Source organism: Labrus bergylta, chromosome 12, assembly GCF_963930695.1.
Source record: "Labrus bergylta chromosome 12, fLabBer1.1, whole genome shotgun sequence".
Taxonomy (NCBI): Eukaryota; Metazoa; Chordata; class Actinopteri; order Labriformes; family Labridae; genus Labrus; species Labrus bergylta.
In genome coordinates this window covers 12,651,923-12,671,090 of record NC_089206.1, presented here as the reverse complement: position 1 = coordinate 12,671,090, position 19,168 = coordinate 12,651,923, and the positions used below count along the sequence as shown (strand labels likewise).

The 19,168-nt window shown below is 38.6% G+C and overlaps 3 protein-coding genes across 3 annotated transcripts; 1 reads left to right on the top strand and 2 right to left on the bottom strand.

Annotated features, from left to right (window-relative positions):
- Window positions 1-2,343: 2,343 nt before the first annotated feature.
- Window positions 2,344-9,300, top strand: cdh26.2 (cadherin 26, tandem duplicate 2). The gene is made up of 17 exons (XM_065961726.1): window positions 2,344-2,486; window positions 3,112-3,231; window positions 3,335-3,481; window positions 3,645-3,789; window positions 3,890-4,062; window positions 4,183-4,314; window positions 4,403-4,585; window positions 5,169-5,470; window positions 5,577-5,719; window positions 5,827-6,051; window positions 6,189-6,416; window positions 6,659-6,780; window positions 7,108-7,188; window positions 7,383-7,457; window positions 7,661-7,720; window positions 7,857-7,940; window positions 8,047-9,300. Exons 1-17 carry the CDS (start codon window positions 2,451-2,453, stop codon window positions 8,260-8,262), a joined length of 2,472 nt encoding a protein of 823 aa, XP_065817798.1. The 5' UTR covers window positions 2,344-2,450; the 3' UTR covers window positions 8,263-9,300.
- Window positions 9,301-11,432: 2,132 nt separating this feature from the next.
- Window positions 11,433-13,495, bottom strand: LOC109976754 (uncharacterized protein SCO4629-like). Its single transcript, XM_029275954.2, is given in 7 exon segments — window positions 11,433-11,860; window positions 11,862-11,941; window positions 12,138-12,290; window positions 12,767-12,826; window positions 12,967-13,015; window positions 13,018-13,035; window positions 13,424-13,495. Coding segments are annotated over 7 exon segments (657 nt in total). The 3' UTR covers window positions 11,433-11,635.
- A 2,675-nt stretch (window positions 13,496-16,170) lies between these two features.
- Window positions 16,171-18,959, bottom strand: mtg2 (mitochondrial ribosome-associated GTPase 2). The gene is made up of 6 exons (XM_020626743.3): window positions 18,450-18,959; window positions 17,612-17,759; window positions 17,371-17,486; window positions 17,041-17,259; window positions 16,807-16,945; window positions 16,171-16,680 (listed from the first exon to the last, which is right to left on the bottom strand). Exons 1-6 carry the CDS (start codon window positions 18,687-18,689, stop codon window positions 16,289-16,291), a joined length of 1,254 nt encoding a protein of 417 aa, XP_020482399.1. The 5' UTR covers window positions 18,690-18,959; the 3' UTR covers window positions 16,171-16,288.
- Window positions 18,960-19,168: the final 209 nt, after the last annotated feature.

Here is a 19,168-nt window from a genome sequence, read left to right as displayed (position 1 = left end):
ATAATGCATTAAAGTGATAATCCCAGATAAAAATGTTGAGCTCATTTCTGGATATTGTTTTTAAAACCAATGACAGGGGTTGTCTACAGTGTTGGTACTGTATGCTGTTAAGCCTGCATGTCTGCAAAGTGGTTGTGACACGACTAGATCGTATCATCAACCCTGCGTGTTGATACAAAAACAATTTTCTGATTATGTTTGACATGTGTTTTTCCAGGTTTGATGTTCACTCCATAAGCTGTTGTTGAAAGCTAAACGCATTGCCCCCTCAGCCTGTCAGCAGAAGTAGAAGAGCTTGTTTCTTGATGAATGCATGTCATTGAAAGTACAGTATGTAGGGAGGCCATATCAGGTTAAGGTGTGGCAAAGAGTAACATATCATTCTGATATAAATCAGCTTGTTTGATCCACATGCACAACCCAGGCAGACACAAATGAACGTGCATCAAATATACACAATAGTATGCAAGCGCCAAAACACAAAACGGATTACAAAGACTGATAACGTTGACATTATTAAAGTGATTCAAAGTAACACCATCTCTTAATTATGGAAATAGCAATCTGACACAAAAGCTTTGTTATCACTGTTTTAGGTTGGAGCTACGGGGAAGTGTGTAGGTTGTAATCCCACTTTTTTTTTCTCCAATATTTATATCCCATCCACAGAAAAATATAGAAGCCCCTGTTTGGTCATTCAAAGAAAGGTGATGTACTAAACAGCATTCTGAAGGTTATAGCACAGGTTTGGAATCTCCCTGAAGGGCTTTACAGTCAGTTAGTATTTCTCGAGAATGCTCGCAGCTGCTTTACCTGACAGCAAAATGAGGGCGTTTTAATATGATACTGGCTGGAACATGCACAAGTCGCTGCAGGGGATCCTCCTGAGCCAAATGATTGAAGTGGTATGCTTTCTTTGTTTCTTTTAGGTGAGTCAAAGGCATGCTTAATGTGATTAAAATACGATCTCGTCTCTTCTAAGGGAGCAATGTTGAGCCACGAGCTGTACATTTATATCCACATTTTAATAAAGTGTCTTACATCATTGCGCTGATTCAACTGTGCTATAGGATTTTCTACGATACTTCTATAATAAGAATAGTTTCTCCTAATGAAATGCTAAAGTTTTATTTAAACAGTTTTCCATTCTAACAAACTACAGACTTCAGAACCCAAAGATCACATTTCAGCATGGAGCTCACGAATGTAACAAAGAGGCCAGTGCTAGCAAGTTTTTAATGGAGTATCACTCACTCAGTTAACAGTCAGCATATTTCCAATGCCATCATAATGCCATCATTTTGGTTGGAGGATGCATGAACCAGATTTTTATGATGAACTAAAAGAAAAGAAAATATTTGCAAAGGCCCAACCACAAAAAAAAACCCGAAAGACTGATGAACATCACGAGGCTCAAGGGAGCGTGAAATACTACCAAGTATTGCCTTAAGCGTTGACTTGACATAGTATATTGAAAGTTACAGTTTTTTAGAATGAAGCTGAACAGGAATAAAATATGTGTTATAACTGTAAAACTTTGGTTGAAATGACATATTTGTTTCAAATTGGCTGTAGAAAAACACAACAGAATCCATTTCAGATGCAGCACAAGATCCCTTAACCAAAGGTGAGGGTTTTGTTTTTTTAAATAATTTTTTGGGGGCTTTTTGAGCCTTTATTGGGGAGATAGGACAGTCGATAGAGTCGGAAATCAGGGAGAGAGCGAGTTGGGAATGACATGTGGGAAAGGAGCCAGAGGTCGGATTGGAACCTGGGCCGCCCACTTGGAGGACTGAAGCCACCATACATGGGGCGTGCACACTAACTTCTGCACCACCAGCGCCTCCTGATACCACTCTTTAAGAGTCTAAAATAAGTTATGTTATGATGTTATTTAGGTTGGTAAAACATTGTTAGTAGGCCCTGTGGTGGAAACAATGACAATTAATAAAGATAATGAAAAAATATATTTAAAAAAGAATTTTGCGACACAAGTCTCCTTGGAGCTTTTTATGGTGTCCTTTACTTTTATGTTTTGCATTTTAAAGTGTGTAACTGATTATTAACATGTTCTCCCCTCCACAACAATCTCATATTTGTTTTGCATGCATGACTGAACTCTTGTGAAGTAATGTGAATTGGAAAATGAAACAAAGTTCTTATCATACTTCTGTTACAGAGTATGGATTGCAAACAATACATGTTCATTTGTAAACACAACACATACACATCCACAGCACACTTGCACTCACAAACACTTTGAATAGTTTGCCCACGCCCAGCTGTTATGAACCCATAGCATGAGGGCGTCATTCTTTTGACACATGCCCTCCCTCTCACAGGTCTATACTGCTGCCAGAGCTCGCGTTGGCATTCAGCTGATCTTCCACTCAGCTGCTTGAGATTTACTTTTGTGCAGATAATAATTAGCCTTATAATCTGGATACACCATGGAGAGAATAAACCTCTGCCTTTTCATGATAATGGTAAGAATTCATCTTTGGAGACAGGCTGACTTGATGGAAGTGTTAGTGCTTACTTCTGAATTAAATTACACCAACATTGATGGTTGTTTCAACATCCGTTTTGTATTTCTGTGCATTGACTCAGCACGTGTGTATGATCAAACTTAAAGCTGTTCGTTTGCACTTACTGATGTTGTTTCCTTCTATTCTAGATCCTTCTTTTAGTTGAACTTAGTCTCTGATGTGCATAAAGGCGTCTGCAATTTTTTATTTTATTTCTTTCATTGAACCTACAGAACATCAATTTATATCAATAAAAAAAAACAGATTATGAAGGAGATAGATTTTGAGTTGTAAAGTATTTGGAAATATTTAAGGTTGTCCACAATGTAAGCCCTTAGAATGAAAGATCTTTTGAATTTGAAATGACAATATGAGTCACTTATTATGACAACCAATGCAGTAAATACAAGTTCTGCATCTTTGTGTAAATTTGCTCTGTTAATTCAGGTACTGGAAGACACATTATATGCACATATTTTGAGGCTTTTCCTGTGTTAAGATCTTTTTAACAAATTTGTCAATAATATAATCATATCATCCAAAACAAGCCCCTTTAACAATCAATCCTCGTTCTCGTTTGCAGTGTTTGGGAGCCCACATGTCATCTTCAAAAATGCTTCAGAGACAAAAAAGAGACTGGATCATTAATTCCTTTACAATTCAAGAAAACAGTAAAGGACCTTTCCCGCATAAACTGGGCACAGTGAGTATCTAACAAAAGTTACAATGCATGGATATGTAAAGCACAGATTATGAGATGCAGGAAGGTTGTTGCAAAGTTCACAGCTGTTCTGTTTTCATTGCAGATTAAAATAGATAAGAACTTCACCATTTTCCAAATCGAAGGCCAGGGTGTTAAAGAAGAACCCGTAAACACCTTACAAATCAACGAAGAAACAGGAGTGGTTCATGTCCTTAAGCCTGTGGACTACGAGGCTTTCCCGATGTTGAAGGTAGGAAAACCTGAAAGCACACTGATCGCCTTGAAAGCGCAAAAGAGTGAGTGTGTGTGTGTGTGTGTGTGTGTGTGTGTGTGTGTGTGTGTGCATGCGTGCGTTTGTGTGTGAAGCATGTCTGAAGGTTTGATTATTTCACAATTATTGCCTCTCATCACAGCTAACATTCAAGGCATTAAAGAAGGACACCAATGAAGTGGACACACAGCTCGGTGTTGAGATAATAATTGAGGACGTGAATGACAACCCACCAAACTTTGCCCAAAAGGTGTACGAACAAGACATACTGGAGTCAACATTACAAGGTAACTTGCTCATGGCACTATTACGGAACAACAATTTACGTGAATCAATATTAAAATTTGTAACAAAATAACAAATTCTGTTTTCATCTGATTCTGGCAGGCACTGTCGTGGTGACCGTTAAGGCGATCGATAAGGACAATGGAACGAATGGAAAATTTGATTACAGAATAGCCAAAGTCACTCCTGAACATGACAATGTGAAGTTCTTCTTAAAACAGTCAGATATTTCTAAAACTGCAACCATTTCCTTCAGAGGCTGTCTAGAGTACAAGGTTAGACGTTAAATCAGTTGATCTTGGAACTTCCAAGTCTCTAATTATGTAACTATGAAGGTAACTTCAATATGTTTAAATGTTGTTTTTTAATGAGTCTTTTTCTTTTTCATTGATCAGACTGCTAAAAAATATATCATTACTGTGGTGGCCACAGACCGTGGAGAAAATATTCAGCTCTCCAACTCCTCTACTGTCATACTCAATATAAAAGATGGAAATAACCACTTTCCTGAAATCACAGGAAAAACGGTGAGCAATTATTTTTTTGAATAGACTTAAAATAAATGTAAGAACTATTGGTCCCTTTTACATTAAAAACAATGTTTTTGTCTCCCAGGGTCTAGGGAGAGTGAAAGAAGGAGAGGAGAATGTTACTGTTTTCCGTCTGCACGTTCAAGATGAAGACGAAGAAGGTACAAAAGCCTGGAAAGCCAAATATAAAATCCATGGAGACTCCAAGAATAACTTCAAAATCATTACTGATTCTGAGTCGAATGACGGACTACTAATTGTGGAAAAGGTATGTTGTCTGCGCACAACATCACCACAATATCTTGGAACCTTAGTTCTATGTGGTATGAAAACTAATTCAAGACAGAAGGAACTACTACAATAATAACTACAGTTTAAAACAAAAAAAATGATTCAGACTTTGCAGTGTACTTGAATTCCTCAATATACGGTTATGTAGATGCCCCAGTTTGATGTCTGTCTTTAAGATATCAAGCATTGTCAATTGTTCTACATCCTGTTATGGTACGGATTTTTTTTAAATATGACCATGACAAACAAAAGTTCACTTCACTCCCAACAACCATGCTACGCCGTTTCTTTTACAAAAGAAACGGAATTACACCCTCTGAATTTCCCCACAGGTATAAACATTACTTCATCGTATTTTATTCTTTTTCCTGCACAGAGTTGAACACAGTGACGACCTCCTCTTATTGAAAAGTGTATAGGCATTAGACTGAAAAGGGGAAATGTGGAATATAATATGGATAATATGGATTTATAGAGAAAAAAATCTATAACTTTGTGGTTGACTTTTTTTTGCAAATATAAAACAAGAAGCTGTGACATTTGATCAACATCTTTTGCAGCATCTGGACTATGAAGACAGTTCTGAAAAGAAGTTGAATATCACTGTAGAGAATGAGATGCCCTTTTACTCCTGCAAAGTGAAGACTCGCAAAGACAACGATCTTTGGGTTGTAATGACTGATAACAAAGAAAAAAGCCAACCCCCCTATCCAGTGACAGTGCATGTGGAGGATGTCAATGACGCCCCAGTCTTACACCCAAGTAACGAAAAAGTTCCGCTGAAAGAGAACACTGAGAAGGGACGCCACCTGATAACATTTACAGCTGAAGACCACGAGAAAGGAGCTGCAAACAAAATAGTGTAAGTCCTGACAACAAAAGTGCATGTGTATTTTACAACCAATTTATACATTAGTATGTCATTGAGAACTCCAAAATATCGAACACAACACATCACTGTTTTTCAGATTCAAAAAAGAAGCCGATCCAGCTGATTGGGTTACAGTAGACCCCAAAAGTGGAAAAGTTACCTCATCAAGGCCTGTGGACCGAGAGTCGTCATTTGTGAAAAACAACACCTACATTGTCAATATAATTGCTGTTGACAATGGTATGACATGAAGGAGATTTTAATCACTGTATTTGTTATTGATAAAATGTTGTACATTTACATAATATATAATTGCTGAAATGTACATTTTTGTTTCTTTTGGCCAGGTAAACCTCCAATGACAGGCACTGCTACCCTCACCATTTTAATTATTGATGACAATGACAACGCTCCATACCTACCTGAAAGCACAATCGACATCTGCCAATCTGATAAACCATCTAAGGCCATCCTCAAGGCCATTGACTTGGATGAAGGAGTCTACAGTGGGCCTTTCAGCTACACGCTGCTTGGAGATGTTAAGGGGAAATGGAGTATTGATCCTCCTCAAGGTGAGGTCTTGTATCATCCTTTCAAATGTGGCAAAAATCCTATAACCTGTAAAAATAGTCTTACTTGTGTCAAATCAACCTCTAAGATGTTTTTACTGTCTGGAGCTTATTACATATTAATTCCGCTGCATGTACAGGGTACTCTGTGAACCTGGTCAAAGAAAGCAAAGTTCACTCTGGACACTATGAGTTGCAGCTGGAAGTGTCGGACTTGCAGCTCAAGTCTGCTGTCCACAACCTGTCAGTTACTGTGTGTGAATGCACAAACCCAGAAAAACCAAACTGCCGTGTGCGCAAATCTACTGGCGCCGCAGCTGGAGGCACATTTGTTGGGATCCTTTTTTTGGCATTTCTACTGATTGCAGGTAAGACTTATGTCTAAATTACTACCACAAATAAAATGGCCATATACATTTTAGACCCAGAGTTCAAATAAAATGAGCAATTTTGTGTTTTACACTTATCTATTGTGTTTTATCTTGTGTGTGAAATTGCTATACATAATCTCAATCAAACTCAATCCAGATCTTTTCATGAACTCTTCCTTAGATTAATGATGAATTGGCTGTTTCATTTGATTGTTGTCTGTGTTGTCTTTGTATTCCAGCCATTCTCCTTTTAGCTTTTTTGATATCATGTAAGAAAAAGCAGGACAAGATAGCAGAGGATGAGGGTTCAGGACAGCAACTCATGATCTGCAACACTGAGACACCAGGAGATGACTGCAAAGTATTTACTTTCAATACACAATAACATGTACCTGGTTATTATTAATGTTACATTTGTTTCAATGTGTTTATTTGATTAGAATTGCATTGTCATTTATAGAAATGAACTCTACAATCAAAAGCTATGCTAAAAATGTTCAGTCATATACTAAATCTATATACGTGTGTGTGTGTGTGTGTGTGTGTGTGTGTGTGTGTGTGTGTGTGTGTGTATGTGTGTGTGTGTGTGTGTGTATGTGCGTGCGTGTGATTAACTGTACAGACAAATAATGAAAAATAACGCTGACTTGTTGCATTAAGCTTCATAGTTTGTTAAATTATTCAACAGGTGAAGTCACACAAAGTGAAGAGTCAAAATGAGGAGAAAATCAAAAGAAAATCTCAAGTCAAAACAAGTAGTGCACCACAAGTAAGTTTTTTAAAAATACAATAAACATTAAAACAAGATTTTAATGACGTTTAAATGTTGTTTTTATTGATTTTGTACAAATTATGACTAATATCCGCTGATACCATTTTGCTTTTCTACCTATTTGTGTTATTATTATTTTTACCTAGTCAAAATTTGATTGGTATTTTTTTTTCCCACAACCAATGATTAAGGCAAGAACTTCTTCAGTGTCACGAGCCCAGCAGGCCAGAGCCCAAACTGGAACACTACAACAGCAACCAAACTATGTACAGAAATCTTTACGTTTTAATTGTTTTTTCTATTTTTCATTCATGATTACAAAGACCACAACCAACAACTGATCAATCTTCAGATAGTCGATCACACACGCACCGTCTTTCTGCTAAATACATAATAATGCAGCATTTTATGAAAGTTCCAAAGTTGACTCAGTGTCCAGTTTTCCTCACTGAATGTATATTTTTTTTAGTCCATGGGGGCGTCATCATCAATGAGAACAAGACAGCAGAAGAACACCTCAATGCACAGGGTGCGTATATCATTCCCTGTGAAAAAATTAATTTGATTTCATTTTTTATTTTCCTAAAGTTTAACTGTAAAGCCTGCTAAGACTCCTGTAGTTATTGAGTGTGCCACTATTATAATCCATGCTTCTGATTTCCCAGAGTTCATGGCGACAATCGAAACATTTTGCAGAACAAACCAGTGTTACAATTCAAAGGGAAATTCTGCCTAAAGTGATAAAAAAGGTAAGAAAAATAATATTTGAATCAAACCCACAAAGCTTGTCTGTTAAGTTTCTTTTTTACAGTATAATTCCGCTTCCCCCCCCCCCCCCCCGCCCCCCCACTACAGAAGTTGTACACTCTGCAAGCACCAGGAGAGGAGCTGGTTGATTATGCTCCTCATGCGTATGCTGAGGAGGAGCAAAACACAGAGCCCAACGATGTTCTTGATGCCATCTCAATCCCTGATATACCCTTTGACCCTGACATGGAGCTGGACTCAAGATTTGTTCATCTGGCCTCAATCTGCATTCCACATAAAAATACTAGTCGCACAGATCTCTAGAGCAATGGCCAAACTTGAGACAGCAATACTGAGAGCAACTTCTACAGTTCATTACTTTATGATAATCACTGTTCTTTCAAAGTCAGTTGTTGGGGTAAGAGAAATGTATTAAGTATGACATTGTTGATTCTGAGCTAGGCGATTAAATTCTCTAGAAATCTTTTTAAAGCTCACATAGAAAACTTGATATGAATGTATAGAGTAAAAGAAAAGCAACAACCCGAATGGAGAAATGGCTGCCTATCACATTACTTTTCAGTTACAATTGTTTGTTTTTAAACATAGAATACACAAAAGGTCTTTGTTAAATACTAATCTTGACTAATCCATTCATCAACTTCATTCTTTGATAACTCTATCAAAAGATACGTTCTGCTACATATTCCACATTTACTGCGTTGCATCACATGAAGCAAACATCAGTACAAACACATTCATTAACCATAGATAATTATGTGGTTGAGTGTGCAGTAGGGCAGGGCCATGGTATGAGACGATGGAATGTTTGTAATTAAAACAAAGTCTTTTGGGAATGTTAGATAAACGTCAAAATGTGACTTTTAAGCTTTAAGATTTTTAATTAAAAAAGTATTGGCGAGGTCACTATCTTTAGCAGAATTGGTTCAAACAGTGGCAATGAAGCCTATGGCCAACTGATTAAAGTCCATGCATTTGCAGTATTTTTTAGTATAACACTGTGTATTGAGACAAAAAAATGACGAGGGATTAGAGCTGTTAATCAGCTGTGTTTTACTCTTTAGTTACACGGAAAGAACCACAACAAAAACATCGATAAAACTTTCTTTTCTTTTTATATACAAATGTTGCTTTCACAGAGAATAACATAAGATGTTTGAGATATTTATTTTACTACGGGTCACATTGAATATTCCTACGTAGGAACGGATGGAGGTTTATTCTTTTATTTGCAGGGTATTTTTAAGGTTTATTTTTTTGGAAAGTTTTTCATGCAATGTTTTAGCCTTTGCTGTAGTTACATAATAACAAACAAGCCTGTCAACTACAAACTGTCCATTACAAGTTCTCAGGCTTTTGAAAACGCTGACATTTAATGCGAGCCAAAATCCCCTCTGTGTTTGTACATGACTGCCAGAAAGGTAGGTGTGTCTCTCTGTAAACATCACACTTCCAAGGAAGAAAGATAATAACTGATGCTACAGATGAGCTATAATTCCATGGTAACTTCAACCACCATCTGACAGCTTGTCAAGCCAGTTTTTTGTTGTTTTGTTTGTGTGGAGATAAAAATAAAAAGGTGTGTGTATATGTGTGTCTTGTGTGAGTGTATGTGTCAACTTTTTAAAAGCTTGTGACAAAACACTCACAATAGCAACTGCAAAAAATATTTAGAATATACTATAATAAAAAACTGTATTTAGAGAAAACGATCACACCGAGGGGAAACGATTTGAGATAACTGATCGGATTTGTTTCAGAGAAAGACGAGTGTCGCTTTTGTAAAAGATTCCACATGTTTGAAGCAAAAAAAAAGCAAAAGAGTTATTTTTCTATTTCAGAATGAACCCGAGGAACATTAGACAGTCAGTAGAGCGAGTAGGGTAGGTTCCAGTGGACCAGTTCAGCACAGAAATGATATAAGATGGGGTATGTCCAATAATGGGTAGAAACCGGTGTTTATCCCACCTCTGGGCCAAAGTAGACCAACCACCTTGGTCATACAAAATACAATCAGCCAGTTATATGGGAGGAAATATTATTGATATAAATTGTTAACAATACAGGGCCCGGAACTGACCCCTGCGGAACACATTTTGTTCAAGGTAGAATCTCAGATTGAATATTTCCAGCCTATACACCGTGTAACCCATCAGAAATATAGTTCTGGAACCACTTACAAGCAGTGAAATCAAACCAAATATTACAGAGCGTCTGAATAAGAAGGCAGTGATTAACCTTATCAAAAGCTTTTGACAAGTCAAACAAACAGCAGCATAATGCCTCTTCTTGTCCATTTCAGGAACAATATCATTAACGACTAATGTGGCAGCAGAGGTGGTACTGTGCATGGGCCACTCTGATACCAGACTGATGAGGGCTTAGGAGAAAATCATTTGACAGATTTTTTTTTAGTTGGTTGTTTACCAGTGATTGCAAAATCATTTGGATATTTAAGACAATTATTAGGGTAACTGTTGTCTTCTCTCTTCTCCCCACAAAAGGAGTCACCTGAGCAGTCTCCAGATCAGGGGTGACCATCCGGGTGATCGCGTTCGACAAGTAGACCGCAGTCGACCGCTAGTTGTTTAGTCACTATAAAATACAATTGTAAAATAGAAACATCATCATTTTTAATTTGTTCATAAAATTGCTGCGTGTGCGAGAGAGCGAGAATGAGAGAGAGACAGAGAGACAGAGAGAGAGAGAGAGAGAGCGAGAATGAGAGAGAGACAGAGAGAGAGAGAGAGAGAGCAGGGGAGAGAGACAGAGAGAGAGAGAGAGAGCAGGGGAGAGAGACAGAGAGAGAGAGAGAGAGAGCAGGGGAGAGAGACAGAGCGCACGGGTAACAGAGCCGTGAGGAGCAAAAGTCCTGTTTAAAAGAAAATTCCGTCTCGACTCCTGCGAAGAAATAAGACAGACTTTGTTTTAAACATTTTAATGTACAGCTGCTTGCTGCTGATTCTGTGCTGGACTATAAATAACGTTATATCAAGTGGAACTTTTCAAAACGCGAGGCGTAGTCGTTGTGTCTGTGTCTGTGCCCATGAGTGGATAAATTGAGCAGATTGAAGTTGTTGGAAAAACAGATTTGATATGAATACAAACCTAATAATAAGATAAATCCTAAGATTAGAGTAATAAAAGAAAAAGTGTGTCAGTAAATGTATTGTACTATTTCTTGCGACTCATAGAACTGTAATTTATTATATCTGGAATTATTTTCTGTTTGTTGTGTGCGTATTAAATGCGTTTGTAAACTGTGAACTGGTAAATGTTGGCAGACTGGCAACTTCAAAAGTAGATCTTGGTTCAAAAACGGTTGGGCACCCCTGCTCCAGATGGTGGGTAGTATACAAGCAGAAATAGAAATAATACAAATATGAAAGTGGAAAGTGAACTTGACTTTGCTTACTCATTATTTGCGTGTCATTTGTTGAGCCTGATTGAGATTTCATTTGTTGCTCATGGCTGTAAGCAAAGATGAATTTTGGGGGGGATCTTATAAATATGTGAAGGGAGATCTGAAGCTTCAGTTTAATATCCAAGATGCATTACAATTTAAAGCCATACATCTTGAATTATTGTACTTCATTTGCAGTGACATTTGACTGGCAATAGTGTGATAAGACAAGCATAACTGCATGAACCCTCTGGGGAAATCACCATGCTAACTTTAACTGATACCTGCAGTCATAGCACCACTGTGTGAGTTGTTTACTTGGGGTAGTAACCAGCCCAACCAGTCCATTTCTCTCACACCCAACATGGCACTAAAGAATAAGTGATAGACCGTACTCAGCATGTAACAGATGAGATCAGAGGCTGTGCCGACAGTTGGATGAGAGTAATCAAAGTTGCTTAACTGGGTTGAAGTCACAATGGCATTTATGAGCTCACCCCCGCCTAGGCCACTGACACATGAAGGTGGCATATACCCTTCGTTCCATGAAGGGCTGCTGCACCAAGATTACTTTGGAGACTGCGGAGAAGGTGGGAAAAACAACAAATATTACAAATGAAAAGATGAAAAAGGGTCTGTTGTGTTAAATTGAGATAATTAGAACAAAAACTGAGGAAAAGGGTTCAAATTTAACCAGGTGTGTATATTCTGCTGCTCCCTGGGTTATGAAAAATGCTTTAACACTTATTAACAAGCACAGCTAGTGATCTCCCACCTGGGATGTTCCTCTCCTTGAGGACTCTATGAGAAAAGCGGATATTCTCCCCAGTGTTTGTGGCTTCAGTCTCCAACAAGCTGTTCATCCTGGGAACCCCCATCCGCAGAGCTACATCCAGAAAAACCTCAGCCTCTGGTCTAGTCCACACACCTATTGAAAATACAAACTGCCCAATACTGATCTAAGATGTGATTGTTTGTGTGTGCATGAAAAAAGTAAGAACAGATATCGCTGCTCCAGGAATCAAAATGTTGAACTTTTCTCTTGAACTAAACCCAAGAGAACAAATTAAACTAGATCCTTTTAACTGTTAAGAATATCATTCATTAAGGCAGACAATATCACATACTTTTTGATATGAAAATATGTATGCGTAATTATGTGCTCAGTGCTGTTTGCTTTGAATTTATTTATTTAATAGGGACAATGCAATTTAACATAGTTTCAATAGAGAGCATGAAACTGAAAATACATAACAATATGACAATACAAACCAATTTAAATTGCTTGCATTTCCCCGTTTTATTTAGGCGATATATATTTTATGTTTGATGCATTTGGTTAAGCTTCTTGCTTAAATAAACAAACAAACAAGCATAAACAAAGAGGCATGTGCTCTTACTAACCTGCAGTCTGCTTGCCCACGTTTCCTGTGAAGAGCAGCAGAGGAGCCCATCCTTCCAAAAGTGCATGTCCATATGATCCTGTTTGTGTGTGCATATATGTATATACTTCAGCTTATGTGTGTGTTGCATGAGTACAGAGTGTAAAAACTGAAATTTCCCCTCACAGGGATCAATAAAGTAAATCTTCTTCTTCTTCAAAAAGAGAGCCGCTGAACTTTCAGCAACCCGAAGGTCATGACACCCAATTATTGACCAATTATTACACCACTCTGAGAACAAAAAGTTACTGTCAACGAATAATAAGTTAATAATAAGACTTAACCTTTACGTCGAAAAGTTTTAACGTATTAACATATTTTAGGCAGACAATTTTAAACCCTCTTTTGTTATCAGAATAAACGGTCTCTTGCTCTTAAAGAAGCTAAAATGTCATAATAATGTTACTGGTGTATCTGCCTTATATTTTAAATTTTGTGAAGGCACTTAATGGCTTTTTCTTCTTAAAGTGTCTGCCCCAAGTGGCCAACATATGAAAACGCAGCTATAAACTGTTTTCATGGTGCATGATGTGCAGTCAAATTGTTAATAAAAGTGAATTGATATAATAATTATGAACCTGTTTAAAAATAAATAAATCCTCAACATGACAGTCCATACTTTTTCCAGACGCTGATGTAGACAAAGGTAGTCCCACAGGATTCTGGCCCTTTCCTCACACTCTTCATCCATTCCTTCCACCTGCTGAACTGTGGAGAGAGGCAGGGGGCAAACATTTCTACCAAATCCATCACACAGAAAAATCTAAAAACATCATAGCAGCCCAGCTCCCTCAGAAACACATTTTCATCACATTTCATGTCAAGTTTGAAGTTTAAATAAAGCAGTTGTCATAACGTCAATGGAGCAAACTTACATCATTCATGTAAGGTTCACTGATTGAAAATATGCGACACAGCAGGCTCGATAAAGGCGTTGTCAGCCTGAGGGGAGGAGGCTGAGTGACCACTACAGTGGCTGGTTTCCACTGAACTTGAGTTAAATTGTAGATTGGTTCGGAACATTTATTCTTGAACTTTCTTATTCATTATCTTCCTTTCTGTTAACTAAATTGTTTTCTTTGAGTGTCTCTCTTCCATCCACTTAAATATATGAATCATTTCATCTCCCAGGTGTTTAATGCTTATGTTACCCAGAATACATTACCAAGCTGTTTTTCCTTTTGCAGGTTAGGGGACTCAGTTTTATTATTCCTCTTATTTACACTGTCTTGTAACTAGCTGCATTATTACTGCTTACAATATTATTATCTCAAATCTACCTTTACATTAAGAGTTTTGTTTTTATACAAATTACTTTAATACGCCACAGTAGCCTTTCCACCACAAACACATCAACTAGGGGCTGCTGGAAAAAAACAACAACCATGAAAAAAAATGTAAGGCTGGGCAGCAAGTTAAGAGCAGCAAGCCAGTAAATGCTGACATGGGGTCAAAGGGCATGTTGTTTTTCAGCCTCAAACAAAACAAACCTTTTTGTGTCCAGCCTGCTGAATTATATGTTCAAAGGTGTGCGTCTGTTGAGTAAATCAAACGAGCAAAATTTGCTGCTTGAGCTGAACTACAGCCAGTCAGTAAGGATTACAATACTTACTTATGTCATAGTGTGGTCTCTACAAGGATTCATTTTGTAGCATGTCCTGCATGCAAAAAGGGGTGAATAACTTTACTATAGCTAACGGAAGCTCGCCACACATTAGTTAACTAGACTACTCTTTCCTAGAGCTAAATGAGCGCTCACTCCCTACCAACCTGCTAGTCTACTCTTTCCTAGTGGAAGGAGCTACATAAAATTACTCCTCTAACACCCTTTGGAGGTACAGATGAACAAGTTATAATCACAGCCCCAGGATTATCTGCCTAACATTCATTTCTAGAATGATTAGATCAGAGATAACCCCTGGTATAGGACTCTAGATTACCCCCCGGAGAGGGAATAACTGAACTCCCCTCACTAGGATGTTAGGTGTGTGTGAAGTGTGTAACGTAAATCAGTAAGACAAGTGTGCCGTGGTGTGACTGCTCAAAACTTACCTTCCGAGGTACACGTGGTCCTTAAGGGAGACTCCGGTCTTTTGTGGTGTAAATGATTTCAGTCAGAAAATTATTTCAAAAAGTTTCCGAAAATGTATTTAAAAAACTTCAAATGATAATATGAATGCAAATACAAAAGAGTAAAAGTAAAAATATAAAAAAAATGGAAAAGGAAAACAAAACTCAAAGACCAAAGTCTAAACCTGTGAGTGTAGACATCTGAAGTTTTAAAAGATCTTTGTCTCAGAGACTAAGTCCCAAAATGGGATTTCAAAAGTCGGAGTGGCGTGGATTCGTTTTGCAAAGCAAAAAGGAACCTCGATCAGATTTTCTACAGGGTTTTTATCCCAAAAAAATCTATCTTTTTTTTCCAAGATCCTGTAAGACCTCAACAATGCACGTTTGCAGAAACGTGATGCATCCACAGGTCATGCCAAGTTGAGGACATAGGTAATACGTGGTTCATATGTGGTTTCAGCTCGAAGACCGTGAACCGAGCAGATACTCAGAAGCGCTATATGCCTACGAGCTCTTATGTGGTTTTGCTTCAGTGTATGTCACACTCCTGTGGTTTTGCTTCAGTGTATGTCACACTCCTGTGGTTTTGCTTCAGTGTATGTCACACTCCTATGTGGTTTTGCTTCAGTGTATGTCACACTTATCTTGACCTTCACAGGAGCGTAGGCACTACGAGTGTGTGTAAGTTTAACAGGAAATGTTGAAAGCAGAAAAAGGTTATGACTTTATGACCTATGTATTAAATGATGAAAGAATTAAATGATAATAAAAGGAAAAAAACAAAAACAAATTCAACAATTGCATAACTCTTTCTGATCTTTCAACAATTTATTCAAAAACATGTCTGTTATCAACTTTAAAAAGATGTTACAGGTGCCCTCTGCTGGTTCATTTAGCAATTGTGTTAGCTTCATTACCGAGTGAATCTTCAACTTATTTCACAAACTTCCTTTTTTAAGATTTATTTTTGGGCATTTTGTGCCTTTTTAATAGACAAAGAGGACCGTGGATAGAGTTGGAAATCAGGGCGAGAGTGGGCAATGACATGCAGGAAAGGAACCTGCTTGTAGAACTACAGCCTGCTAACCACTGCACCACCAGCACCCCTTCTGTGTATCTTTTTGCACAAATATCCTTCCTTCAGTGGACTTAATTTCTCTTTACATGTGGCGCGTAAACAGGTCTTTAATACTCCAAACACTTTTAAGGGGAATCTTTCTTTGTCTTAGCATGCTATATGTCAAAATGTATTTTTTGAACAATATTCTGCCCAGCATTCATAAGAGCAGACAGACATTCAAGTTTCCTTTTTTTATTCAATACAAACTTTAAATACATTTTCTATTGTCCAGTATAAATGTATATATTATTGTATGTAAAAGTCAATGAGAGCAAGAGGAAAAAGCTTTCTCCATCATCTGGTGGGTTTGCCTTCACCACTGTCTTCCTCTCTGAGGTAGCCGTCATACAGCTCCCTGAGGTGGAGGATGAGCTCCTCTGTGTTCTGTCCTGTTAGCGCTGACACAGGGATGACCCGCTGGCTAACAAGGTCCCTTAGAGTCTTCAGCTTCTCCTGGGCCTCAGGCAGGTCCATTTTGTTTGCTACGATGGCCTGAGGCCGCTGGGAGAGACCAGCTTCATACTGGTCGAGTTCGAAACGCAGGTGCTGGAGCTGGGTCCAGGGCTCAGGAGACGACATGTCCAGAACAAAGAGGAGACAACGACAGCGCTCTATATGACGCAGGAAAGAGATTCCAAGGCCTCGATTTAAATGGGCTCCCCTGATGATGCCTGGGATGTCAGCAACTACATATAGAAAGGTAAAAGTGAAGCAAATATGTTAAACTTGGGAAATATTTAGAGTAATGCAACCTAACAATGCAGATGAAATAATATTTACAATATGTATTAGTTATTTTTTAAATACTCTACCTGCAACTTGCTCATGATCCCTGTATGTGACAATCCCTACATGTGGGTTGAGTGTTGTAAAAGGGTAAGCAGCAACAGCAGGCCTGGCATTGGAGATGGCTCTCAACAATGAGGATTTCCCAGCATTAGGAAACCCAACCTGATGAATTAAGGTTAGAAAACAAACAGTCCATTTGTGGGGTCGGTTGGCAAGTGGCAACATACTATTTTTGACTTTAAACGGCCTTTTCTCACCAGTCCAGCATGGGCCATAGTACGGAGCTCCAAATGAAGGACCCGCTCCTGCCCCTCCAGTCCTGGGGTTGCTGTCATGGGTGCCCGGTTTTCATTTGACAAAAAGAAACGATTACCTTTCCCCCCGGACCCTCCAAATACAGCCAGATACTCCTGGCCATTCTCAGAAAGGTCCACAACTGTCGTTCCCTCTTCTTTCACCACTGTGCCTAATGGTACCTTCATAGTGGGAAAACATCAAAGTTAGGCCATGCAACAGTGTTAATGATAGACATTTTACAAAAGTGTTCATAAGCTTCCTGTCATGTATGATCAAAGGAATGGACTCACATAAATATAGGTTGGACTCCCATTCTTGCCATAACAGTTCTTGCTGCCTCCTGACTGCCCGTGCTCTGCTCTGTAAACCGGGACAACTCTCGCCAAGGATTTGACAACGCGGTCAGCTGAACGCACACAAATAAGAAAAACAGTTTTGATAAATGGTGCCAAAGACGGGATGAGAAAAATTGCAACGTATTGCGTGGCAAACACGCAAGAATTGGAACAATATTCCTTGCGCTGATCTGACCTTTTATAATGATGCTTCCTCCATCTCCTCCATTACCCCCGTCTGGTCCGCCCCACTCCTTTCGGGGCTCGCTGTGAAAGCTGCACGCTCCTCTACCACCCGAGCCAGCCACCAGCTTCACACAACGGTGGTCTTTAAAGTGACGGGTCTGCGGGCCAAAACAAGAAAACACCCATAAGACAGCTTCAAGAAACACTGATGGTTTTGCAAGTTATACAAGACAACACAGAGATGGATTGAACTCACAATTTGGGAGTTTTTTTTTTTATGGTAGGGCATGGATGTTATCAAGTAATACATGATAGCGATATTAAGACTAGGCTTTGACGAGATTTTTTTGGACCATATTATATAATTCAAACAAAAACATTGCAACTGCAGGTGTTGGCCTTAAATTGTTTTACTTTTTTTTCCATGTAGTAAACTGGGGAGAAGACACTTAATGGTGTTTTGGGGACTAACGGGCGGCTTTTTGATTTAACACCCAGGAGGGACAGCTTGACGGTGGGTCACTTTCTGCTTGCAATGATCTTAATTCAGGGAATTGACACTCCGGCTTAAATAAAATCCTTTTAAGTGACTGTTTTTGTCTGACATGCTGAAAATGTGACATGATGCGAAATAGTTATTTTAATAATACTTTGTGGAAGACATGATAACTTATGAAATTGAAGTGATTTTGAAGGCAACTGGACACATATTTGTCCTGAGTTTAATTTCCAATATTACAAAGAAGACTCAACATAAAAGGAGTGGACTAACACCATCCTCAAATCAAAGTTGACGTTTTCATACATAATAGGTGAAACTGATGACAAAAGTCACTTGTAACACACACCAGCTTCTTCTCAGAGATCTCCGTCTTCTTCGGGTTCCCTCGGACTTTGGCACAAAGTGTACAAGAGGTGCTGACACCTCTGGTACCACCGGTGAGTCTCCACCTCCACCTCCACGCTGTCAGTGCTGGAGAACAACCTAAGTGGTTTGCTTTAACCACCTGGCCTAACAATATGTTTACTACACGTGTGTCCGGAGAAAGCCCACAGAGACGTCCCGCTGTCCTCATTGACGCCAACATTGTAGAGTTAACAGACTCACATTAGTTTTGACTTGAAGTCATTTACCTCACGACGGTTCGACAATGTCACCTCAACAGTTTTCTTCAAGACACTTTTAAGTCTATCGGCAAAATAACTCAAAAATTAGTCGTCCAAGTTAAAATTTATATTCACGATAGAAAACCATTCTACTAAAGTACTGTTTAAAACTATCAAGTTACTACCTACTGTACGCATACCTGCAAAAATATAAGTCTGTAGCATAGACTGTAAATATTACAGTCTGTAGACAGCGTGGACCAAACAACGGAACCCGGGAAGGAACAATCTGTGTGCGAGTTTTCGTTACGGTATCATTTTTGCTGCCTCCACTTGGTCCTCTACCGCCACCTAATGTGTCGGAATGTAAAAGGTAAATAAATCTCCCAATACATGATTGGTTTTTTGGGACGCAATAAGACTTGACCATTCATTTTTAACACAATTTCAATGAATAACT

Bases quoted from the DNA above. Each gene is read 5' to 3' on its own strand.
- mtg2 (XM_020626743.3), bottom strand. From the start codon at position 18,689: ATGTTGGCGTCAATGAGGACAGCGGGACGTCTCTGTGGGCTTTCTCCG. The intron at 17,760-18,449 runs GTGTGTGTTACA...TTTGGCCCGCAG, and splicing joins AGATCTCTGAGAAGAAGCTG to ACCCGTCACTTTAAAGACCA. The intron at 17,260-17,370 runs GTGAGTCCATTC...CCCACTATGAAG, and splicing joins GGAGTCCAACCTATATTTAT to GTACCATTAGGCACAGTGGT.
- cdh26.2 (XM_065961726.1), top strand. From the start codon at position 2,451: ATGGAGAGAATAAACCTCTGCCTTTTCATGATAATG. The intron at 2,487-3,111 runs GTAAGAATTCAT...TCTCGTTTGCAG, and splicing joins TCTGCCTTTTCATGATAATG to TGTTTGGGAGCCCACATGTC. The intron at 3,790-3,889 runs GTAACTTGCTCA...TGATTCTGGCAG, and splicing joins ACTGGAGTCAACATTACAAG to GCACTGTCGTGGTGACCGTT.